Source organism: Lampris incognitus, chromosome 1 (assembly GCF_029633865.1).
Source record: "Lampris incognitus isolate fLamInc1 chromosome 1, fLamInc1.hap2, whole genome shotgun sequence".
Lineage (NCBI taxonomy): Eukaryota > Metazoa > Chordata > Actinopteri > Lampriformes > Lampridae > Lampris > Lampris incognitus.
Window position 1 is genome coordinate 505778 of NC_079211.1, and position 26723 is coordinate 532500.

The 26723-nt window shown below is 44.9% G+C and overlaps 1 protein-coding gene across 3 annotated transcripts in view; it reads left to right on the forward strand.

Annotated features, from left to right (window-relative positions):
• Nucleotides 1-26723, forward strand: part of rapgef2b (Rap guanine nucleotide exchange factor 2b) — a 352048-nt gene that overhangs the window by 322492 nt on the left and 2833 nt on the right. For all 3 annotated transcript variants that reach the window (XM_056296986.1, XM_056297056.1, XM_056297132.1), the window contains 8 exons: nucleotides 571-954; nucleotides 7716-7927; nucleotides 8378-8501; nucleotides 10212-10435; nucleotides 12966-13133; nucleotides 18466-18615; nucleotides 20672-20873; nucleotides 22671-23188. In XM_056296986.1, the coding sequence (XP_056152961.1) occupies nucleotides 571-954; nucleotides 7716-7927; nucleotides 8378-8501; nucleotides 10212-10435; nucleotides 12966-13133; nucleotides 18466-18615; nucleotides 20672-20873; nucleotides 22671-23188 (1982 nt within the window). The remainder of the gene's footprint in view (nucleotides 1-570; nucleotides 955-7715; nucleotides 7928-8377; nucleotides 8502-10211; nucleotides 10436-12965; nucleotides 13134-18465; nucleotides 18616-20671; nucleotides 20874-22670; nucleotides 23189-26723) is intronic.

Below are 26723 nucleotides of genomic sequence, written 5' to 3' on the forward strand. Positions count from 1 at the left end.
ACGATGCGTAACTCACGGGGAAGGCAAAATGTTGCCACACCGGTGACTTCGGGGAAGCAGGAGGATTTTACAGTTCTGTTCTTTTCTTTCTCTGTCATCCGACTCTGGCAGTGGCCATAGTGTCTTGAAAAGTGCGGCTATAGGCTACTGGTAAGTTATGCCATGTTGTATTTGAGGTGTTGTTTTGGACGCGTGCCAGATGCATGCAGGTAGGCGGAGGTGGAAAGAAAAAAATACTGGGAGAGTAGCCAAATCCTGCTTTTCCAACCTCATTTCGATGGATTTTCGATTTAGAATCGAAATCGTAACACCCCTAGTCATAATTGAATTCAATGGAAATTATCCCATCTCAAATCTATGTATGAATGACTATTCTAATCATAGAGTCCACTCTTTATCTATACTGTAGATGGAGTATCAAGTGCCACAAGAATAACAGCACAGATCTTCCATAGTGGGGGTGCCAAAAACGGAGGCTTGTCAAATGGGGTTCTGTGTTTACCATTTCTATGGCATGAGAGTGTGTCAGAGAGCCTGATGTGATGCACGGCTTTTTTTTTCTATGGTTAGGTATTACCTGAAAAGCAACATGGAGACAGAGACGTTGTGTTCGGATGAGGATGCTCAGGACCTGTTGCGAGAGGGCCAGATCTCCTTGCTGCAACTGAGCACTGTGGAAGTAGCTACACAGCTCTCCATGCGAGCCTTTGAGCTTTTTTGTGCCATTGAGCCCACCGAGTACATTGATGACCTGTTCAAACTGCACTCCAAGGCAGGCTCCGCCAGCCTCAAGCGCTTTGAGGAGGCTATCAACCACGAGACCTTCTGGGTGGCAACAGAAGTGACACGAGAGCCCAACCAGCTCAAGCGGATGAAGACCATTAAGCACTTCATCAAGATCGCCCTGCACTGTCGCGAGTGCAAGAACTTCAACTCCATGTTTGCCATCATCAGGTGACATGGGAATGAATGTGTTCACTGTGGTTTACTGTTGTGTGTAATGCAAATTTCTGTATATGCTTTTCTTGTACAATGTCCTCCGATGTCTTTTGCTTTGTTAGATTTCAACTTTATATTTAATTGTGTTTTCATCGCTTAAGTTTGAGGGTTTTATCATCACCCAAACAAACTAAGCTAACCCAAGCTAACTAAAGTTATTAAACACCAAATGATTTAGTTGATGGGTAATGGTAGGTGAAGACAGAATACAGCGCTGCTTTTCCTATTAGTCACAGAAAGTTGAATCAGTTCATCTGGACACACCGTTTCTTGACAGAAACGTTTCATCCCTCATCTAAGTGACCTCTTCAGTCTAAACTGACTGCAGGTGTCCCCACCCTTATAAACAATACAGTGACTGCAGGTATCCCCACCCTTATAAACAATACAGTGACTGCAGGTATCCCCACCCTTATAAACAATACAGTGACTGCAGGTGTCCCCACCCTTATAAACAATACAGTGACTGCAGGTATCCCCACCCTTATAAACAATACAGTGACTGCAGGTGTCCCCACCCTTATAAACAATACAGTGACTGCAGTTACCCCCAACCTTATAAACAATACAGTGACTGCAGGTGTCCCCACCCTTATAAACAATACAGTGACTGCAGGTATCCCCCACCCTTATAAACAATACAGTTACTGCAGGTATCCCCACTCTTATAAACAACACAGTGACTGCAGGTGTCCCCACCCTTATAAACAGTACAGTGACTGCAGGTGTCCCACTCTTATAAACAATACAGTGGTATAACCACCCAAACCAACGATCGGTTTCATATGGAAATAGGCGTGGCCATTAACTAGAGCTACAATGGCCATGTGTACTATTCACATAGGATTTGGGAATGTTTGCAATCACAGTATTGTAAGATGGCGACAGATATACTCTTAGGCACCCCTCCCCCCCTTCGGCTCAGGGATGGTCATTCTCTCTTAACATACTAGGTGGCCTCTTTGATTCCTCATTCAAACCAGCGCTCCTCCCTATCAAGGATATGCACATCATCATCCCTGAAAGAGTGGCCACTGACCTGTAGATGGTGTAGACTGTAGAGTCCTGGTCTGATGTGTTAGCTCTCCTGTGTTGTCATCCTCTTATCCAGCGTCTGTTTAGTTTCCCCAATGTACAAGTCATGGCAATCCTCCTGGCACTTAACAGTGTACACTATATTGCTCTGATTGTGCCGGGGGAACTGATCCTTGGGGTGGACCAACTTCTGGTGCAGCGTGTTTTGGGGTTTGAAAGCAACTTAGACGTGGTCTTTTGAAAATACACATCTCAACTATTCTGAAACTCCCACCACATACGGAGACACCACTGGTTTATGCTTAGGCAACTGTTGTCCTTGTCTCTTTGATTGGCTGGTGCACTGTTTGGGCATCTTCCTGGCCTTGACGAATGCCCAGTTAGGATAACCACACTTAACTGTGGGATTTCTCCCCTTCCCCAGCCTCTGTATCGGTGGGGACGTTGTCAGCTCAGTAGTACAGTGTCCTGATGACTCCTAGTTTATGCTCCAGTGGATGATGAGAGTCAAAACTAGGAGTCATCAGGACACTGTACTACCATTACATTACAGTCATTTAGCCAACATTTTTATCCAAAGCGACTTACAATCAGCAGTGCATTTAACGTCGGAAATCAGGAGAACTACTAGTCATCAGAGGTTATAAGTGCATCTTCTCTCTAAACAAGCATCTAAGAGTAAAACCGGTGCTGAAATAAAAGCACAAGAAAGAGATTTTTTTTAAATGACTGAATACAATAAGTACTAAGAGCAAGTAATGTAGGAGTAGTTCTTGAAGAGGTGAGTTTTCAACCTGCGCCGAAAGATGGGCAGCGACTCCGCTGTCCTGACATCAGTGGGGAGTTCATTCCAACACTGTGGGGCCAGGACAGAAAAGAGCTGTGTCCGGGTCGATCGGCAGCAGGGGCCTCTGAGCGATGGGGCAACCAGGCATCCCGAGGCAGCAGAGCGAAGTGGTCGTGTGGGGGTATAGGGCTTGACCATGGCCTGGAGATAGGAAGGAGCTGTTCCTTTCATTGCCCTGTAGGCTAGCACTCAAGTCTTAAAGTGATACTGACATCAAAATCTGAAAATTCCTATTGATAGGCTATGTTCCGAGTTGGAATGTGACCACGGAGAAATTCAGTGGCCAAAACAGCGCATCTGCAGCCACTCGAGAGAGATCTGTGATTGACTGTAGATGGTGTCCAATGACAAATTGTGCTGGTGGATACATAGATACCAGTCCATTTGCATATAGGGTGTGTCCGTAGCGAGATGCTATAAAACCACGGAGAAGCCGTTCTTTCACTCCCTCCTGCTAGCTACTTGCCTCGAGTTTGTGCTATTTTGCTGAGACTTTATTATCTCTCTTGCTACGATGTATTGCTATCTATCTATATATCTATCTGTCTATCTATCCATTTATCTAAATATCTATCATCTATCTATCTAACAGTTATTTGTATCATCAAACATATTATTCGCCAAGTTGTACTGAACTGCCATTTTTTTCTATGGCAAGTGACGAGCGGTACTGAGCCCCACCCATGCAAACACCCAGGAAGACAGTAGCCAATAGCTTTGAATTCATAAAACCACACCTATTTTCGGTTATGATTCAGCCTCCCAATGTTAAAAAATGTGTTCAGAAAGGGCATGTCAGTCTCTCTTTAAACTGGATACAAGCAGCTACTGGGAGCCAGTGTAGGGACATGAGAAGGGGAGTTGTGTGGGAGAACTTCAGGCGGTTGAACACCAGACAAGCTGTAACTTTCTGAACAAGCTCCAGAGGTCTGATGGCCAACACCGGGGCACCAGCCAAGAGGGAGTTGCCGTAGTCCAGCCGGGAGATGACCAGAGCCTGGATGAGCACTTGTGCTGTCTCGTCGGTGAGGAATGGGTGAATCCTCCCGATGTTATAGAGGAGAAATCTGCAGGAGCAAGCAACCGATGCAACGTTTGCAGCAAATGACAGTTGGTCATCCAGGATCACACCCAGATTCCTCGCAGTCCGAGTTGGCATCACCTCGGTGTTGTCAATGGTGATGGCCAGGTCTCGGTGTGGGCAACCTTTCCCCAGGAGGAACATCAGCTCTGTCTTGTCCAGATTGAGCTTCAGGTGGTGTGTCGTCATCCACTCCGAGATGTCAGTCAAGCACGCAGCAATGCGTGTCTCTACTTGTGTGTCAGAGGGAGGAAAGGACAAGATCAGCTGGGTGTCATCGGCATAACAATGGTAAGAGAAGTCATGCGAGCGAATAACAGAACCCAGTGATGTTGTGTACAGGGAGAAAAGGAAAGAACCCAGAACCGAACCTTGTGGAACGCCTTTAGTCAGTCTGCAAGGCTCAGACACAGATCCCCTCCATGTCACCTGGTAAGAGCGACCCTTCAGGTAGGATGCAAACATTGAGAGTGCAGAACCTGTGACACCCAGCCCCTTGAGGGTAGAGAGGAGGATCTGGTGGTCCAGGAGTATCAGGACAGAGGAGAGAGATTTTGCTCTCACAGAGTGCAGCGATTCTGTCACTGCAAGGAGGGCCATCTCTGTCGAGTGACTCACCTTGAACGCAGACTGGTTGGGGTCCAGTAGGTTGTTCTGGTGGAGTTACAAAGAAAGTTGGTTAAGGACAGCACGTTCGAGAGTTTTGGATAGAAAGGGTAGGAGGGAAAGCGGTCTGTAGTTTTTGATGTCAGAGGGGTTAAGTGATGGTTTCTTGACAAGGGGGGTGATTCTAGCTGTCTTGAAGGCAGATGGAAAGCATCCTGCCTTGAGTTGGGTGTTGATGGGGTGGATTAGAAAGTGAAGGAGTTCAGGTGCTATAGACTGAAGAAGAGGGGAGAGGACTAGGTCAAGGGAGCATGTGGCGGGGCGACTGGATGTGATAAGGTTGAGGACCTCGTTGGGGTAGAGGGGAGCGAGATGGGATAGGGTGAGACATGGAGAGGTGAAGGAGGGTGCAGAGGGTGGGCTAGTGCAAGGAGTGCTAAACGGGTGGTGAGAAAAAGGAGGATCTGATGTCATTTACCTTCTTGTCAAAGAAGTTAGCGAAGTCATCAGGGAGAAGGTAGGAAGTAGGAGGAGGATGTGATGGTTGAAGAAGTGTAGAGAAGGTTTCAAAGAGTTTCTTAGGATTAGAGGCAGAGCATAGGATTTTAGAATGATAGAAGGCAGCTTTAACAGCAGAAAGGGAGGAGAAAGTGGAAAGAAGAGATTGGAAGTTGAGAAGGTCCTCTGGGAGTTTGCCTTTTCTCCATTTGCGCTCTGCCACTCTTAGGCTCAATCTGTCAGTATGTACTAAGTCCGTCAGCCAAGGGGCAGGTGGAGTTGAGTGTGCAGGCCTGGAGGTGAGGGGACTTATTGTCCAGAGAAGAGGAGAGGGTAGAGGGAAGAAGATCAATAGCAGTATCAGGGGTTATGAGAGAGAAAGATTCAGTTGTAGGGAGGATAAAGGTAACAGAGGAAGAAAGATCACTGGTGGAGAGAGAGCGGAGGTGTCTACGGGTGGAAACCATGTGGGTAGGGGAAGGGGCTGAGGGGGGAGAAGAGAGGGAGAGAGAGTAGGACATGAAATAGTGGTCACAGAGCTGGAGGGGAGTAACAGAGAGATTGGAAATAGGACAGTGTCTAGTAAAGATAAAGTTCAGCTGGTTGCCGGTCTTGTGGTAGGATGAGAGGGTGAGAGGTGAAGGTCAAAGGAGGAGAGGAAAGAGAGAAGAGGATCTAGCTTGTCAGTCACCAAGAAGGATAAGTGCAGAGTCATCAACAGGGAAGTATGAGACAAGTGTCTAAAGCTCCTCCCGAAACTCACCAAGGGGGCCTGGTGGGCAGTACATAACCACAATGGTGAGTTTGACTGGATAAGAGACAGTAACAGCATGAAATTCAAAAGACAGTGGAGAAAATTGTGAAATGGAAACGAGAGTATTTCCATTTCGGGGAGATTAGCAGGCAGTACCACCACCTCGCCTCCCAGCTCTGGGAGTGTGAGAAAAAGAGTACACATCTGACAGAGCTGCGGGTGTGGTAGTGTTTTCTGGCGTGATCCAGGTCTCAGTTAGAGCAAGAAAGTTGAGGGAGAACAAGGATGCGTAGCCTGAGATAAACTCAGCTTTCGGCACCGCAGACTGGCAATTCCAGAGCCCTCCCGTCACCACTTGCTCAACGTGAGTAGAGAGAGTGGGATAGATGAGATTGGTAGGGTCACAGCGCCTAGGAGTTACCCAATATCCATGATTTGACAACGTCCCCACTGGCACAGCGGCTGGGGAAGGGGATAAATCCCACATTAAACAGCCAATGGTTAAGTGTGGTTATCCTAACTGGGTAATTGTCAAAGCCAGGAAGATGCCCAAACATTGCACCAGCCGATCGAAGAGAGGAGAAGGACAACAGCTGCCTAAGTGTAAACCATCGGTGATTTGGTGATTCTGTATATGGTGGGAGTGTCAGAAAAGCTGAGACACATATTTTCCAAACGCCACATCTCAGTTGCTTTCAAACACCAAAACACACTGCAGCAGGAATGGGGAGTCAAAGAGACCATCTATGTGAAGAGGGAACGACCACTCCTGAACTTGGGGGTGGGGGGGGGGCTAAGAGTACCTCTGTCGCCATCTTACAATGCTGTGATTGCAACTATTCCCCAATCCTCTGTGAATAGTACACATGGCCATTGTAACTCTAGTTAATGGTCATGCCTATTTGGATATGAAACTGGTTGTTTGTTTGGGTCGTTATGCCACTGTATTGTATATAAGGGTGGGGACACCTGCAGTCAGCTGAGACTGAAGAGGTCACTTAGATGATGATGAAACGTTTTGTCAGTAAACATTTTGTCCAGATGAACTGATTCAACCTTCTGTGATTTTCTTACCTGGACTATTGATAAGGACATGTTCCTGTTATTATTTTAAATCCTCAACCAGCAGCAACTATGTTGCCCAGCATGGCAGCTGCAGTAGCAGCACAAATCTCACTAAGCACAGGCAAGCATGCATTGATTGTACCCTAGGTGCTAGAGTTGGGCAGAGTTCAATATTCATGGCATGCCACAGCCAAGAACCAATCAGATAGTATGTGAATGTGGGGATCAGTTGGTTGAAGTTTCAAGATGGAGGAGTTGATTTTTATAGTGTATGAATATCCTAAACTTTATGACACGATGTCTGACCTGTGTAAAGATGGACATTTTTAAAAAAGTGGCCATGGAGAGGTTTTGGACTTGGACTTCCTGGTGAATATCTGTGATATCACAGCTACACACTTTTAATGGATTCACATGCTATGGTGACTAGCTCCCTTTGTTATTGACAGTTTATTTGATGATCAATGGTAAAACGTTATTTATCACGAATCACCACAGAAGAAGAATTGCTACAAAAGAAGAATGTGCTGTGCTGTCTATCTGAAAATGGCCCACCCACCAGAACTGGTCTTAATGACAGCTCTGCTCTGCAAAGCAGCACATTACCACTGGTATTTTAGAGGGCTGTAGCAGTATAGTCTACAGTTCACCAGGTTCTGTTTGCACTCGCCTTAAAATGTGATGGCAGAGCGATAATCTAGTTATTGTGGCAGGTGTCCTGTCAGACATCTGCTGTTCTTCTGGAAAAACAAAAAACTGTGGGCTTTAACTTCACCTTCTTAAAAATTCTATATTTGTTCCTCCACTTCTGTGTCCTCTACATGCCCCAGTGGTCTGAACCTGGCTCCAGTGTCCAGACTGAGGGGAACATGGGAGAAGCTGCCCAGTAAGTATGAAAAACTGTTCGGGGACTTGCAGGACCTGTTCGACCCATCAAGGAACATGGCCAAATACCGCAACGTCCTCAACAACCAGAACCTTCAACCTCCCATCATCCCCTTGTTCCCCGTCATCAAGAAGGACCTGACCTTCCTCCATGAAGGTAGACAATGTCAAATAAAAAGAAATGGCCACCACTAAAGCCTATCGCCTGAATGTCATATTTCTTTTTTTTTTTCAGAAAGATAAAAATGTTCATTTTTCACGTACTTCATGTACAAGTACAAGCTACAGTTGACCCATCTTCCAATATATTTTGTATTAATTCAACAAAGATGTTCAGATGTTCATTTATGCCTTTTAATAAGGTTTAATTTTATATCAGCTGTTGTCATATCAGATATTCAGATTTTTCATTTTGAGATAAAACGAATACATTTGTTATTCACTTTGGAATCTGTTCTACAAGTAATTTGTCCAGCAATCCATTTAACATTTGCTGCATTGATTCTAAAAGTCGTCAATGCCAGAGTCTTAAGCACATTGACTGTCTGTGGAATGGGAATGTAGCATTCTCTCTATCTCTCCCTCCCCTACACTCACTATTCTTTAGGCAATGACTCTAAGGTGGATGGCCTGGTGAATTTCGAGAAGCTGAGGATGATCGCCAAAGAGATCCGCCATGTCGGCCGCATGGCCTCGGTCAACATGGACCCGGCGCTCATGTTCCGAACCAGGTAAGGAACCATCCAAAAGTCTCCACCCCCTCCTCTCCTCTAGATCAAATCAACTCTGACTAAATCAACAAGGTGCTTGTTCATATAGATTGTTGAGCTTTCCACACGGTGCTTTTCCTCAGAGAGCTGTTTTCCCTGGTAACGATTCACCACTGATTGCATCAGATGTGCACAGCTATCCTGCCAAAATGTCTTGTGTCCTACAATGTCTCCTCTTGTTACCACATGAATTCTCCTCTGTCTCTCATATGAGTCTCTGGTGGGTTGCTTCTCTTTGGTGATCTTTGGTGGTCTTTCCTGTCCTAAGCTTGTTTCTTCTTTCTCTCGTTCTCTCTCTATTCCATCCATCCCTCCGTGATTCTCTGTTCACGGCGCTCCCCCTAGGAAGAAGAAATGGAGAAGTTTGGGGTAAGTTTGGTGACCCAGTGATCTTTTGGCCTCCCCTGCACCATGACCTCTTTTCATTTTTCCTGGCAGTTTGTGTCGCCTTTTTCTTAATTTCTCCTGCCTTGATTTCATGTAGACTGACACCTCACTCTAACACTATCTAGTTTTCACCAGATGGCACATACTGAAACAAATGGCTACTTTAGTTGATGATGGATCATATGTCCTCTTGATGTTAAGCTCCTAAACTTGTGACAAACAGTACGTTTTCATGTCTAAATGAAAAGGTTGGACATGTATCTGATTCAGGTCTGGCTTCTTTGCCTTGGTCATTTCCAAACACATTTGTTTACTTTAAATATACAGCAAATAAGACTGATGGATTCCATGGCTGGAATTTATCAGTCACAGACCATGTGACACTCGCAAAGCATCCCCTATCTCCACCACCCCACTGCTGCCTAACCAACTACACCTCCCTGCACCTCCTGGATCCCTGCCTCTCCTGTTGTTTTGAGTGTTTGGAATGTGGTACAGTTGAGAGGCGTGCCTAAGGCTATGGTCACGCATACGGGGATGCAGGTGAATGACGCTTGCCTGCCGAGGCGAAACTCGTATGTTGTCGTGCCGAATGTGGGCAGTGCAGGATGTGACTCCAAGTGGAGTCAACCACACATATTTCTTTGCTATTGGTTAAAGCTGCGGATTCACCGGTCAGAGTTCACCAAAGTTGAATTCCACGTGAAGCGAAGATACAAATCTCCTTCACCACTAGGAGCGAATGTTTTATTTGCCCCTTCTCTCACATAGAGTGGACATGAATGGGAGGCGAGTATTTGCCAATGTTAATTTCATGCATGTGTGACCGTACCCTAGAGCTGCTCTCTGCATGTCTGACTTCAGCAACATGGTCCAGTAGAACCACTTAAATGAGTTCTCAGGCACCACCAGTAATGCTCTTTTTATTCTGCCAGGTAATTAATTACACTCACCTGTTGTGTCAGGTATTCTGGCTGTCCACAGTTTTTAGACCTGGAAAAACAGGTTGGAGTTGAGAACCACTGATCTAAACTATTATACTTACACCGCAAGAGTTCATGCACATACAACTTCACTTCCTCTCACACAAATACATGTTCAAACACAAATAGACCTAAAGCAACATGTTGATTATTTTCTTTCCTCCCTGTCTGTTCACTTGGCCTCTGTGTTTGTGTGTGTGCTTGTCTCTGTGTTTACCTGAAAACGTGTGCTTGGTTTACATGTTTGTTTGCTATGGTTGTATATATTTGTGTGTGTGTGTGTGTGTGTGTGTGTAACCAGGTCTCTGAGTCAGGGTAGTGCCAATGCAGCAGTCCTGGACGTCACGCAGACAGGCGGGCATAAGAAGCGCGTGCGACGTAGCTCCTTTCTAAATGCCAAGAAGCTGTATGAGGATGCCCAGATGGCACGGAAGGTGAAACAATACCTGTCCAACCTCAGCCTGGAGACAAATGAGGAGAGCCTACAGACCCTGTCACTGCAATGTGAACCCTCCATCAGCACCCGTGAGTCAGAGCAACAACATACACACAGTACTGAGACCTCATCTAACCTTTGAAATATGAGGCCTTTTCAGAGCAGACCTTCCCATGGTTCTTAGAAAGGAGAATTCAGAGCCATATATCGTGTTTTATTCAGGCACAAAATACACCTGGTGTGTTTACTTGAAAGGAAATCTCGCCGCTCATAATATGCACATCCAGGAAATACTGATAGTCTATATTGTCCATCAAAACTTGAACCACTTTGGTGAAACCTCATATATATAAATATACAAAAATGTACCAGCAAGCAACCCTGTTGACCCCACCAGCCACAGCCGCAATGATTTTAATACACATGCATACTCTCTCTCACTCAAAAAACAAGGTGGCGCACAACCTGAATAAACAAAATATTGCTTATCCATGACTTGCTCCTGTTTGTTGTTATGGTTTATTTATTTAATGATGAAACTCCTAGAAACACAGGGATTCATTTTCTGTTGGCATGTGAGGACAGTTTGTACACAAACATCAGCAGTCACTGATGCCTTTCAGCAGCTCGCTGTATCTGTCTGTATGGCCAGCACAACAGCAGCAGTCTCTCTTAAGTGCCGTACTCTGGTTCATACAAGTATGGCTGAGTGCTAGAGTCTTCTGAAACATCATCAACATCAGGGTCATTCTGAAGGTTTTCAGTGGAGACACGCTGACATAATGTAGCTGTCTAAACGATTTTAGGTGCAACAGCGCAGTGTATTGCTGAATGTATGGCTGCTCTGCTTTTCCAGGAGACACACGATCTGTTCCCCATTGCTTGAGAATCAAAATGGAAACCTACCTGTCATGTCTGTGAATGTTCTCATTCATCCAGATCATGGTTATCCAAAGGAGTTGAATCAAGTGCAACTGGACTTGGTATATATCCGTGAAGACGTTTCGCCTCTCATCCAAGAGGCTTCCTCAGTCCGTGCCTTTCTGACTAGACCAAGCTAGTCTGACTGGCTGGTGATGAGACTCAGAATTTATCCTCTAGGAGTCTTTGTCAGAGCTATAGATGTCCATGGTTGTTGTCAGAGCTATTGATGTCCATGGACCTCGTCCTATCAGGACGTCATTATGTTTTACCTGCTTGTAAAACTAACCAATATTCTAAATCGATCATTCCCTCCGCGATTTGACTACTAAATTCTCCATAGTTTTTTTATTCTGATCATTTTATTGTGTTTACCAAATTTATCAATTGTATCAATATTATTGTTTACTTATAGATTTTATTCCACAGTTAGCTCCCTGGAGTATTATTGTTATTTGTTTGCATGTTAGTGTTTTGTGTACAACAAGCTACTCCAAACAAATTGCCCCTAGCAGGATTAATAAAGTTAATTGTATTGTATAAAAACTGAGAAAGATGATCTCTTTCAAATTATCAAAACATGTGTATAAGCATAACGATAAGGTCCAAATAAGCCCACTTTGGCACAAACAACCAATATATGCTGATGAGCCAAAATATTATGGCCACCTGCCTAATATGCTGTTGGTCCTCCGTGTGCCACCAAAGCAGCGCTGACCTGCCGCATGGCATGGCCTCTACAAGACTCATGAATGTGTCCTATGGTATCTGGCGCCAAAAAATTAGCAGCAGATCCTTCAAGTCCTGTAAGTTGCAAGGTGGAACCGCCATGGATCGGACTTGGTCCAGCACATCCCACAGATCCTCAATTGGATTGAGATCTGGAGAATTTGGAGGCAAGAGCAACACCTTGAACACTTCAACTTCCACAAACCATTCTCGAACAATGTGTGTAGTGTAAAAGAGTGCATTATCCTGCTGAAAGAGGCCACTGCCATCAGGGAATACCATTGCCGTGAAGGGTTGTACCTTGTCTGCACTGATGTTTAGGTAGGTGGCACATCTCAAATTGATGTCCATTTGAATGGCCAGGCCCAGAGTTTCTCAGCAGAACATTGCCGAGAGCATCACACTCTCTTCACTGGCTTGTCGTCTTCCCACAGTTCATCCTGGTGCCATTACTTCCCCAGTTAAATGGCACATATGTACACAGCCATCCACGTGATCTAAAAGAAAAAAGGACTGACCGGATCAGGTGATCTTCTTCCACTGCTCCAAGATCCAGCTCCGATGCTCACATGCCCAAAGTAGGTGCTTTCAATGGTGGACAGGGGTCATCATGGGCACTCTGACTGGTCCACAAGCCTTTGCTGTTTCGGAGATGCTCTGACCCAGTCATCTGGCCATAACAATCTGGCCCTTGTCAAAGTTGCTCAGGTCTTTACTCCTGCCACTTTCTTCTACATCCAACATGTTGACTACTAGAACTGATTGTTTGCTTACCATCTAATTATTCAGTTCACCTGTGAGTGGTCATGATGTCTTGGCTCATCAGTGAATGTCCAACCAACAGCCATGTTGACTGTTACAGTGCAAGGCACTGACCAGCATGCCGGCTCATGCGCTGTATAAGGCTGTCAGCTAAAGGTCAGAGGAAGGGCTGCAAGCTAACTGTTTATGTTTCACTGCTAATCCTAGTGCCCAAGAATGCCAGTGGGAAGAGGCCTGACACGTCTCCTGTGGTGTCCAGAGCTGCCAGCCAACAAAGGGGCCAACTTGCCAAAGGCAACCAGGCCCTCCAGGTCCCTGCTGTGGCTCTTCACCCATCCAGGAAGAAAGTACCCGTTAAGGACCTGCCACCCTTTGGTAAGACTACCATTGAGTACCAGAGTTTAAGAATATGGTACCATACCTTTTGACATCTCAAAAATTTTTTGGAATTGATATCAATTATAAGGTTTTAATATTGTATGAGGAAGTCGGGAGTTGCAGAGAAGTATGTAGGAGTGGTGCAGGATATGTATGAGGGAAGTGTGACAATGGTGAGATGTGCAGTTGGAATGACAGATGGGTTCAAGGTGGAGCTGGGATTACATCAAGGATCGGCTCTGAGCCCTTTCTTCTTTGCAATGGTGATGGACAGGTTGACGGATGAGATCAGGCAGGAGCCTCAGTGGATGATGATGTTCGTGGATGACATTGTGATATGTAGTGAGAGTAGGGTGCAGGTTGAGGAGAGCCTGAAGAGGTGGAGGTAAGCACTGGAGAGAAGAGGAATGAAAGTCAGTAGGTGCAAGACGGAATACCTATGCATGAATGAGAGGGAAGACAGCGGAATGGTGAGGATGCAAGGAGTGGTGGTGACGAAGGCATATGAGTTTAAATACTTGGGGGCAACTGTCCAAAGTAACGGGGAGTGCAGTAGAGAGGTGAAGAAGAGAGTGCAGGCAGGGTGGAGTGGGTGGAGAAGAGTGTCAGGAGTGATTTGCGACAGAAGGGTACCAGCAAGAGTTAAAGGGAAGGTTTACAAGATGGTTGTGAGACGAGCTATGTTATTTGGTTTTGGAGACAGTGGCACTGACAAAAAGACAGGATGTGTGCATTTTAACTTCTGGAGTGGTTCTGAATTGCTGATCCATCTAGAATAGAGTAAGTATCATCTTTCTTGCTTAACAAGTTGCTATTAGTCTTATTCCAGCTGCTTGAGTATTAGGCCTTTTCGCTATACATCTGCTGCTGGTTCCTAGTGGGATTAGTGGTATCTTATTCTAGCTGCAGCTGTTTTTTCACCTAGTGTGTCAAATATTTCTTCTTGCCTAGCTGTTTTGACTTAGTTATCCTTTTAGCTTATAATTATATTCCTTGGTAACTTGCTGTTTGCAGTTTTAATAGTATTGTGTGAGGTTTGATAGAGTTTTACATAAGTGACCAGTTTCTGGGCAATAGGCCTATTTTCAGTGTACCTCTTTGACCAATTGGGTGTTAAGTGGCCAGGGTGTGGCCTGCACTCCTGGCAGACAGTTAGCAGTCAGTTTTCTTTAAATCACTGCTGCTACTTGGAAGCAGGTTCCAAGTAGCAGCACACTTAGTTTGCTTGATCAAGTAAACAAGCCGAGAGCAAACAGGTCTAGGTTGAACGAAGGCTGGAGTGAACAAAGGCAAGCATGACTTTTTCAAGCCAAGACCGTCAAGCCTAGATTTCATCAAGCAAGGACTGCTCTTTTTAGATCCTGTCAGTCATCTGTATTTTGTGTACGTAGTATAGACTATGTGTTACCTTCGCATTCCTGTCCTTTCCTCTTCCTGGGGCTGGCATAGACGTTGGGTCACTCCTGGGCGCTGTGACCCCACTGATCTCATCTATCCCACTCTTTCCACTTATGTTGAGCAAGTAGTGATGGGAGGGCTCTGGAATTGCCAGTCTGCAGTGCCAAAAGCTGAGTTCATCTCAGGCTATGCATCCTTGCTCTCCTTCAACTTTCTTGCTCTAACTGAGACCTGGATCATGCCAGAAAACACTACCACACCCACAGCTCTGTCTGATGTGTACTCTTTTTCTCACACTCCCAGAGCTGGGAGGCGAGGTGGTGGTACTGGCCTGCTCATTTCCCTGAAATGGAAATACTCTCTTGTTTCCATTCCACAATTTTCTCCACCGTCTTTTGAATTTCATGCTGTTACTGGTGCTTATCCAGTCAAACTCAACATTGTGGTTGTGTACCGCCCACCATGCCCCCTTGGTGAGTTTCGGGAGGAGCTTGACACACTTGTCTCATACTTCCCTGTTGGTGACTCTGCACTTATCCTTCTTGGTGACTTCAACCTCCATACTGACAAGCTAGATCCTCTTCTCTCTTTCCTCTCCTCCTTTCACCTTCACCTCTCAGCCTCTCCTCTTACCCACAAGGCCGGCAACCAGCTGGACCTTATCTTTACTAGACACTGTCCTATTTCCAATCTCTCTGTTACGTCCGTACAGCTCTCTGACCACTATTTCATGTCCTACTCTCTCTCCCTCTCTTCACCTCCCTCAGCCCCTTCCCCTACCCACATGATTTCCACCCGTAGACACCTCCGCTCTCTCTCCACCACTGATCTTTCTTCCTCTGTTATCTCTATCCTCCCTACAACTGAATCTTTCTTTCTCCTATCCCCTGACACTGGTACTGATCTTCTTCTCTCTACCCTCTCTTCTTCTCTGGAAAATCTTTGTCCCCTCACCTCCAGGCCTGTACGCCCAAGTCCACCTGCCCCTTGGCTGTCCGCCTCAGTACGTACTGAAAGATTGAGCCTAAGGATGCCTTCTATCGCCCTAAAATCCTATCCTCTGCCTCTAATCCTAAGAAACTCTTTGAAACATTCTCTACACGTCTTCAACCCCCACATCCTCCTCCTACTTCCTCCCTTCTCCCTGATGACTTCGCTAACTTCTTTGACAAGAAGGTAAATGACATCAGATCCTCCTTTTATCACCAACTGGTTAGTGCTGCTTGCACTATCCCACCCTCTGCACCCTCCCTCACCTCTCTACGTCCCACCCCATCCCACCTCGCTCCACTCTCCCCCGACGAGGTCCTCAACCTCATCACATCCAGTTGCCCCACCACATGCTCCCTTGACCTAGTCCTCTCCCCTCTTCTTCAGTCTATAGCATGTGAACTCTTTCCCTTTCTAACCCACCTCATCAACACCTCCCTCCAGGCAGGATGCTTTCCATCTGCCCTCAAGACTGCTAGAGTCACCCCCCTTCTCAAGAAACCATCACTTAACCCACCTGACGTCAAAACCTACAGACCGGTTTCCCTTCTACCTTTTCTATCCAAAACTTTTGAACATGCTGTCTTTAACCAACTTTCTTTGTACCTCCATCAGAACAACCTCCTGGACCCAACCAATCTGTGTTCAAGGTGGGTCACTTGACAGAAACGGCCCTCCTTGCAGGGATAGAATCGCTGCACTCTGCGAGAGCAAACTCTCTCTCCTCTGTCCTGATACTCCTGGACCTGTCAGCTGCGTTCGACACAGTGAACCACCAGATCCTCCTCTCTACCCTTGAGAGACTGGGTGTCACAGGCTCTGCACTCTCAATGTTTGCGTCCTACCTGACGGGTCACTCCTACCAGGTGACATGGAGAGGATCCGTGTCAGAGCCTCGCAGACTGACTACAGGTGTTCCACAGGATTTGGTTCTGGGTCCTCTCCTTTTCTTCCTGTACACGACATCCCTGGGATCTGTTATTCACTCGCATGACTTCTCTTACCATTGTTAGGCCGATGACACCCAGCTGATCTTGTCCTTCCCTCCCTCTGACACACAAGTAGAGACACGTATTGCTGCGTGCTTGAATGACATCTCAGAGTGGATGGCGACACATCAGCTGAAGCTCAATCTGGACAAGACAGAGCTGATGTTCCTCCCGGGGAAAGGTTGCCCACACCAAGACCTGGCCATCGCCACTGACAACACCATGGTTACACCGACTCGGACTGTGAGGAATCTGGGTGTGATCCTGGACGACCAACTGTCATTTGCTGCAAACGTTGCATCGGTTGCTCACTCCTGCAGATTTCTCCTCTATAATATCAAGAGGATTCGCCCATTCCTCCCCGACGAGACAGCACAGGTGCTCATCCAGGCTCTGGTCCTCTCCTGGCTGGACTATGGCAACTCCCTCCTTGCTGGTGCCCTGGCGTCAGCCATCAGACCTCTGGAGCTTGTTCAGAAAGCTGCAGCTCGTCTGATGTTTAACCGCCGTAAGTTCTTCCACACAACTCCCCTTCTCATGTCCCTACACTGGCTCCCAGTAGCTCCTCACATCCAGTTTAAGACTCTGGTGGTAGCCTACAGGGCAGTGAAAGGAACAGCTCCTTCCTATCTCCAGGCCATGGTCAAGCCCTACACCCCCGCCCAACCACTTCGCTCTGCTGCCTCGGGACGCCTGGTTGCCCCATCACTCAGAGGCCCTTGCTGCCGATCAACCCGGTCACGGCTCCTTTCTGTCCTGGCCCCACAGTGGTGGAGTGAACTCCCCACTGATGTTAGGACAGCGGAGTCGCTGCCCATCTTTCGGCACAGGTTGAAAACTCACCTCTTCAAGAACTACCCTGTTACTTGCTCTTACCACTTATTGTATTCACTCATTAAAAAAAAAATCTCTTTCTTGCGCTTTTACTTTAGCACTGGATTTGCTCTTAGATGCTTGTTTAGATGCACTTATGACCTCTGATGACTAGTAGTTCTCCTGATTTCCTACATTAAATGATGCACTTATTGTAAGTCACTTTGGATAAAAGCGTCGGCTAAGTGACTGTAATGTAAGATAATTTAATGAGGTGGAGCTGGAGGTGTCAGTGTTGAAGATGCTAAGATTTTCATTGGGAGTGACGAAGAAGGACAGGATTAGGAATGATTATATTAGAGGGACCGCTCAAGTTGGACAGTTTGGAGACAAAGCAAGAGAGACAAGATTGAGATGGTTTGGACATTTGTGGAGGAGGGATACTGGGTATATTGGGAGAAGGATGCTGAATATGGAGCTGCCAGGGAAGAGGAAAAGAGCAAGGCCAACAAGGAGGTTTATGGATGTGGTGAGGGAAGACGTGCAGGTGCATGGTGTGACAGAGGAAGCTGCAGAGGACAGGAAGAAATGGAAACGGATGATCCGCTGTGGCGACCCCTAACGGGAGCAGCCAAAAGTAGTAGTAGTAGATCAATTATATAAGGTTAAAAAAGTATTACGTTTTTGAAATAAAATATGGAAATGAAAATTAACTTTTTCCTAATGGGTATTGTTTATTAAGAAATCAGAGGGTGTTTATAAATGTTCAAACTGCTGACATTTCATTATCAGGAACAGGACAATAACATTAAAATGTGACGTGTATCAAGGGATTTTTATCTTACCTTAAAAAAAAAACGAACAGAAAAACATACTAGTGTTATGTATGGAAAATCAGCGTTATCGATGGAAACAGTGCTCATCTGAGTGATGCTTTTGTTCTGCATTTCAAATTTCTTCTCTTAAGATAACAGAAAATGCTCCATGACACTCCCTTTTCTGGCCTCTGGCAGTGCTGCCACCTACCATCTGACGGGCATTTAAAAAAACAGACAATATATTCTGTGATCCCAGCATCCCTTATGGCCTGGCATAAGCCTTGTTTGTGCTAATTCTGTTGTTCTCCGCTCTGTCCTCAGGCACCAGTTCACCGCAGTCTCTGAAGAAGATCCTGTCGCTGTCAGAGGAGGCCAGCGACAGGCATCGTAGGCAGCCAGAGGACACTGTGTCCAATGCCTCCTCCCAGCTCTCCTCCCCTCCCACATCCCCCCAGAGCTCACCCAAGAAGGGTAAGCGGATAATTTTCATCTCCTCACCTCGCTCCATCACAGTGTTTGGTAGACTCCATCTAGTGGCCTTAAACATGTATTATGTTTTGGTTTGGATACCTGCCGTATTTTCCACCATAAGATAAATACTCATTAAAATATCCAGCATTCACAATATTTATTTTCAGTTCTCCCAGACCTTTCAAATGTTTGTAGCATGTTGAGGGGGGACTAGAGACTCTTAAAAGTAAAATGCTTCTGCATCATTATAAGTGGTAATCGGACTGGAGTCAGGCATATTACTTTTAGCTAAGACTTCCAAACACAGCACCCACTATTTTAGACCACTGAACTGTAAGTATGTTGGATTTCTTTGACTTTGCACCTGAATGAGTTTTTTGGTGTGCATGCTTATTTCGAGACATCCATCCTCTGCGTTGTTGTGTTGTAGTGTTGTTATTCTATGTTAAGTACACTGAGAGTGCCATGAAACCAGAGTCAGCTTCCATGTATGCGCAAACCTACATGGCCAATACACATGATTGTGATTCTGATGAAAAGACATGGCAGCTGGGCTGTAGATGGAAAACGAGCCTCAGCGCCCTGGACCAGCCCAGAGCCAGGATTTATCAACACTAACTCGGTCAAATGAAAGCTTGTGATTCAATTTGACCTCTGTGGTTTGATATGACTCACTGATGTTCAGATAATATTAAAACATTTAAACATTCATCAGAAAGGTCCATTTAAATTGCCATCTAAAGTGGAAATTAATTTTCTTCGTGTAGTTAAAACCTTCTTCAAATTGTTTTCAAAACCAGAAATTACCAGCATTTTGGTCTGATTGGTTGTGGACCGAGATCTGATTGGATATGGACCGAGAATTTCTGGGCAAACTGTCTTGGTTTGTTTACATCTGCCAAGAACATCCAGACTTTACAAAATGTTTAAGGAGTTCAAACCAAATGATGTAAGTGGGAAAGAACTGGTCTGCAACATGTTCAAATGTCTCCTTGTGCAACATGTTTTCCTGCTTACCAAACTTTTGTTGTTTCAGTCTTGAACGTTATCCACTTTTTTGAATTCTTCCCATAACCTCATAGGAGCAGCTATTGTCTTAGCAGGTCACAGTTTTAGAATAGCACTAAGAACACTCGCATCATGAAGTGGCAGGTTGGCTTATTTGGAAGTGGCCCTCTGCAGGGATGTCTGTGGTCCCTGTTGCCCCCACGTCTGTGTCCAGAGAGATGATGGATTTGAATTAGCAGTGATTCATGATGGCTGAAGAGCCAATTATTGAATTAAAAGTGGCCCACGGGATGATGTCAGTCACTTTCATATTACACTCTTGGCAGTGGAGTTTTGTGTTAGAATGTGGTTGGGTCGTGCATGCTCAGGTTTACACTTCAGTTCAGTGTATTTTCATCAAAAACAATGTGCAGACACGTGTAAAACAAAATGAGGGCTGTGGCTTTGCCAAACAGTGCAATGCAGACACACAAACACAGTATAAGATATACACTGATGAAGACTAAAAGCTAAAGATAAGTAAAAAAAGAGCACGAGTGTAAACATATTTACAGACATTCAGTGGGTAGCCAGGTTCAAGTGGGTAACAGCGTGGGGAAAGAAGCTGGTTTTGAGCCTGGTAGTGTGGGCTCTGAGGCTCCTGTAGCGCCTCCCAGAATGCAGGGGCGAGAACAGTCCATGGTTGAGTCATTCCTTTCTTGTTATAGACTTATTGTAGCTCTGTTCATTCTTCTGAGTCTTCAACATCCATAGAGCTGAAAGAATTGATGGAGACTTAAAAATCGACTTAATTTCTCAGCTTGAAGTGACGTGTGCAGGCTCTACAGTAGGTTCTACAGTAGCTAATGTTAAAACCAACGTTCTATAAACCTAGGAAAGAGAATGTCTTTTAGGGTTAAACAAATTTATCGTCTCTCTCTCTTTCACCTCCTTTCTCTCGCTCTTCTCCATCTCCTCTCTTTCTCTCCACTACTTTCTCTCTCATTTCCTCTCCTTTTCTCTCCCTCTCCTCTCTCACTCATTTCTCCCTCCTCCCTCTCTTCTCCAGGTTATCCCAGGATGGGTGATGCTTACTCAGACTCTGGTCATAGTGAGATCTCCTCTCGTTCCAGCCTTGTCAGTAACTCCTCCTTTGACATGGCGCAGGAGGAGAGGAGGCTCCGTCACTCTGGCGGGGTCGGGGACCACCACCTTGGAGGGCCGCGACTGGAACGAAGACCAACTGCAGACCCTGACCAGTACAGCCTCGGGTAAGAGCATCCGCACAGAAACAAACGGGACATATCAACTGTTGTTTGTTGGCGATTTTACTTTTTTTTATTTTGTTTTGTGACTTGTTTTCAAACCCTAAACTTTCTAACCCAAGCCCTAACTTTTCCAACTCTAACCCTAACCCTAACCTTTCTAACCCTAACCCTCACCTTCCTATCCCTAACCCTTCCTAACCGTAACCCTTTCTAACCTTAACCTTTCTAACCCAAGCCCTAACCTTTCTAACCCTAACCCTCACCTTCCTAACCCTTAACTTTCTAACCCTAACCCCAAAAAAGCCCCTATGGACTTTTTTTTTTTGCTTGTTTATTTTTTTTCTTTATTATGTTATATGCTAATATTTTAACTTGGGAGTCAGTAGATTAAACATTTTAATCATGTTAATCGCATTGATAGTCTGTGATTAATCATGATAAATCACAAATCTTCATTATATGAAACTTAATTGCTCCTGTTTTGGTAAGAGACCAGATATATTTATCGCCAGTGTTGTAAAAATAGAAAAAGATTTAAAAATAATATGGTTGGAGAAATTAATCAAATAGACGTGAGTGAATAATATACTGATCATCCAAAACATGAAAACCACTGACAGGTAAGTGAATAACTTGGATTATCTGTTACCATGGCACCTGTCAAGGGGAGGGATATAGCCAGGCAGCAAGGGAACAGTCAGCTCTTGAAATTGATGTGTTGGAAGCAGGAAAAATGAGCAAGCGTAAAGATCTGAGCGAATTTAACAAGGGCCAAATTGTGATGGCTAGATGACTGCTGGAAGCAGTGTGACGCTCTGGGTAATGTTCTGCTGGGAAACCTTGGGTCCTGGCTTTCAAGTGGATGTTACTTTGACACGTACCACCTACATAACATCATTGCAGACCAGGCACACCCTTTCATAGCAATGGTATTCCCTGGTGGCAGTGGCCTCTTTCAGCAGGATTATTTGCCCTGCAACACTGCACACATTGTTCAGGAATGGTTTGAGGAACAAGTGTTCAAGATGTTACCCTGGCCTCCAAATTCCTCAGATTTCAATCCAATAAAGCATCTGTGAGATGTGCTGGAAAAACATGTTCAATCCATGGAGGCCCCACCTTGCAACTTACAGGACTTAAAGGACCTGCTGCTAACATGTTGGTGCCAGATACCAGAGGACACCTTCAGAGGTCTTGTGGAGTACATGCCTTGATGGGTCAGAGCTATTCTGGTGGCACAAGGGGGACCTACACAATATTAGGCAGGAACATTTAATGTCTTGGCTGATGGGTGTATAACCTCAGTTTCTTTTGACTTGTGAATGTAAACAGTCAGCCTATAGTGGAGTGATATCTCATTTGAATGATCATGACATTTTGCCATTGCGTTTTTCAGTTTAGTTGATGTACTCTGGTTCCGGCTGCATTTTGAAAAACACCGCCTGATCTTATATCAATGCTAACACCAGCATGCTAACACCAGCATGCTTGGCACTTAAATGGTACTTCAGTCTTGTTGTGCGCCGGTGGAAAGACATTTTGACATTGTAATATGTGCATTCAACTTCTAATTTATCCAAATCTCCATTAGGAAGCTTTTTATACTGAAACGTACCACCGAGCACATCAGTATCTTGCCAGTTAGATTGACTACGTGCTGCTTCTAGAAAGATAAAAAATGTTTAAGGTCAAAAGAAGAAATGTGATTAATTTGCATTATCTTTTTAACATGTTGAGGTTTTCAAATCTCATGTGTTAATGCATTAATTTCATGCCTTAATACATTAATTTTCTCCTCAGCTCCTACTCCTCCATTCAAGACTGCAGGGGTCTTTATGCTGGCTGCCACACCGTACTCTCTTCCCCAAGCTCTGAGGAGTTGACCCAAGATCAGGGTGACCGAGTCTCTCTGGACGCTGCAGACAGTGGACGTGGCTCTTGGACTTCCTGTTCCTCCGGTTCCCATGACAACATCCAGACCATGCAGCAGGGGCGGAGCTGGGAGACACTGGCCTTTGGGGTGGGCGGGATGGGTGGACTCCCCACAGGCGGTCCAGAGGCCCTGTTGGGTGGTCCGGCCGGGCTGTGGGCAGCCCAGGCCAGGGGGAGCTGGGCTTCAGCCAGCTCCTCCTCCTCCTCAGCGGCATACTGGGGGGAGGACTCTGAGGGTGACACCGGGACCATCAAGAGAAGGGGTGGGAAGGATGTGAGTGCCGACCCAGAGACCAGCAGCATCACCTCCACGGGTTCAGAGGAGGCCAAGCAGCACGGCCGGCCCTCCCCATCACCCATCACTGCCGGGGGGAAAGGACTCATGTGTGAGTAGCTAAGCTTCCTAAATTACAAAAGATAAAAGCTTTTTTGTTTCTTTTATTTCTTAAATGGCAAATAATTATCATCATCTGTCGTGATTCTCTCTGCTGATACTTCCCTGAACAAGGGACTTGGTTTAATCATTTAAGATCAACTTGTTCGAGTACACTTGATTCACTTTAGATACATTTTTTCTAATTTTCAAAAGTTTGTTTAAAATACCAAACTCCATTCAAGCCACTGAGTCCCTCTCCATCTTTAAGAAGAAGCTAAAGACCAAGCTCCTTCTCCAACACCTGCACACCTGATGGTGTTCATATAATAAGCATTCTCTTCCTTGAACCCTATGCATTGCCTTTGTGCACTGCCTGGTGACACCTATGTGCTATGGGAGTTGAACCTAGTTTTTTTACTTACTTGTGTTGTCACCTCCTGCCTAGGGCCTTCCTTGTGTTGTGTTAACTCTCAGCTGTAGTACGTCGCTCTGGGTAACAGCGTCTGCTAAATGAAAGTGTAACATTGTAAAATTCCTCCCATACCTGGATGAAAACATAAACGCTACCTGCAGACCACATGCCTGTTGCTTGCTCTGACTTACTTGTTCAAACAAGTGTTTGTGACCAAAATCATTGTTCTGTGAAGGCCAGTCATCATGTCAAACATAGATGGGATGAGGTGAAATCTGTTCTGTGAAGGCCAATCATCGTGTCAAACATAGATGGGATGAGGTTAAATATGTTCTGTGAACGCCAGTCATCATGTCAAACATAGATGGGATGAGATTAAATCTCTGTTCTGTGAAGGCCAGTCATCATGTCAAACATAGATGGGATGATGTTAAATCTGTTCTGTGACGGCCAGTCATCATGTCAAACATAGATGGGATGAGGTGAAATCTCTGTTCTGTGATGGCCAGTCATCATGTCAAACATGGATGGGATGAGGTTAAATCTCTGTTCTGTGACGGCCAGTCATCATGTCAAACATAGATGGGATGAGATTAAATCTCTGTTCTGTGAGGGCCAGTCATCATGTCAAACATAGATGGGATGAGCTTAAATCTCTGTTCTGTGACGGCCAGTCATCATGTCAAACATAGATGGGATGAGATTAAATCTCTGTTCTGTGATGGCCAGTCATCATGTCAAACATAGATGGGATGAGATTAAATCTCTGTTGTGTGAAGGCCAGTCATCATGTCAAACATAGATGGGATGAGGTTAAATCTGTTCTGTGACGGCCAGTCATCATGTCAAACATAGATGGGATGAGGTGAACTCTGTTCTGTGAAGGCCAGTCATCATGTCAAACATAGATGGGATGAGGTGAAATCTGTTCTGTGAAGGCCAATCATCGTGTCAAACATAGATGGGATGAGGTTAAATATGTTCTGTGAACGCCAGTCATCATGTCAAACATAGATGGGATGAGATTAAACCTCTGTTCTGTGAAGGCCAGTCATCATGTCAAACATAGATGGGATGATGTTAAATCTGTTCTGTGACGGCCAGTCATCATGTCAAACATAGATGGGATGAGGTTAAATCTGTTCTGTGAAGGCCAGTCATCATGTCAAACATAGATGGGATGAGGTTATATCTGTTTTGTGAAGGCCAATCATCATGTCAAACATAGATGGGATGAGGTTATATCTGTTCTGTGACGGCCAGTCATAATGTCAAACATAGATGGGATGAGGTTATATCTGTTCTGTGACGGCCAGTCATCATGTCAAACATAGATGGGATGAGGTTAAATCTGTTCTGCGAGAGCCAGTCATCACGTCAAACATAGATGGGATGAGGTTAAATCTCTGTTCTGTGATGGCCAGTCATCATGTCAAACATAGATGGGATGAGGTTAAATCTGTTCTGTGATGGCCAGTCATCATGTATAACATAGATGGGATGAGGTTAAATCTCTGTTCTGTGACGGCCAGTCATCATGTCAAACATAGATGGGATGAGGTTAAATCTGTTCTGTGACGGCCAGTCATCATGTCAAACATACATGGGATGAGCTTAAATCTCTGTTCTGTGACGGCCAGTCATCATGTCAAACATAGATGGGATGAGATTAAATCTCTGTTCTGTGATGGCCAGTCATCATGTCAAACATAGATGGGATGAGATTAAATCTCTGTTGTGTGAAGGCCAGTCATCATGTCAAACATAGATGGGATGAGGTTAAATCTCTGTTCTGTGACGGCCAATCATCATGTCAAACATAGATGGGATGAGGTTAAATCTGTTCTGTGATGGCCAGTCATCATGTCAAACATAGATGGGATGAGGTTAAATCTGTTCTGTGACGGCCAGTCATCATGTCAAACATAGATGGGATGAGGTGAAATCTCTGTTCTGTGAAGGCCAATCATCATGTCAAACATAGATGGGATGAGGTTAAATCTGTTCTGTGAAGGCCAGTCATCATATCAAACATAGATGGGATGAGGTTAAATCTCTCTTCTGTGAAGGCCAGTCATCATGTCAAACATAGATGGGATGAGGTTAAATCTCTGTTCTGTGAAGGCCAGTCATCAAGTCAAACATAGATGGGATGAGGTTAAATCTGTTCTGTGAGAGCCAGTCATCATGTCAAACATAGATGGGATGAGGTTAAATCTGTTCTGTGAAGGCCAGTCATCATGTCAAACATAGATGGGATGAGGTTATATCTGTTTTGTGAAGGCCAATCATCATGTCAAACATAGATGGGATGAGGTTATATCTGTTCTGTGACGGCCAGTCATAATGTCAAACATAGATGGGATGAGGTTATATCTGTTCTGTGACGGCCAGTCATCATGTCAAACATAGATGGGATGAGGTTAAATCTGTTCTGTGAGAGCCAGTCATCACGTCAAACATAGATGGGATGAGGTTAAATCTCTGTTCTGTGATGGCCAGTCATCATGTCAAACATAGATGGGATGAGGTTAAATCTGTTCTGTGATGGCCAGTCATCATGTATAACATAGATGGGATGAGGTTAAATCTCTGTTCTGTGACGGCCAGTCATCATGTCAAACATAGATGGGATGAGGTTAAATCTGTTCTGTGACGGCCAGTCATCATGTCAAACATACATGGGATGAGCTTAAATCTCTGTTCTGTGACGGCCAGTCATCATGTCAAACATAGATGGGATGAGATTAAATCTCTGTTCTGTGATGGCCAGTCATCATGTCAAACATAGATGGGATGAGATTAAATCTCTGTTGTGTGAAGGCCAGTCATCATGTCAAACATAGATGGGATGAGGTTAAATCTTTTCAGTGAAGGCCAGTCATCATGTCAAACATAGATGGGATGAAGGTATCCAGGTTTCCATGCAATTCACACTGATATATGATATGATATGATATGATATGATATGATATGATATGATATGATATGATATGATATATGATGTGATATGATATGATAAATGATATGATATGTAATTAAATATGATATATGATATGATATATGTTATGATATGATATATGATATGGTATGATATATGATATGATATATATGGTATGATATGATATATGAT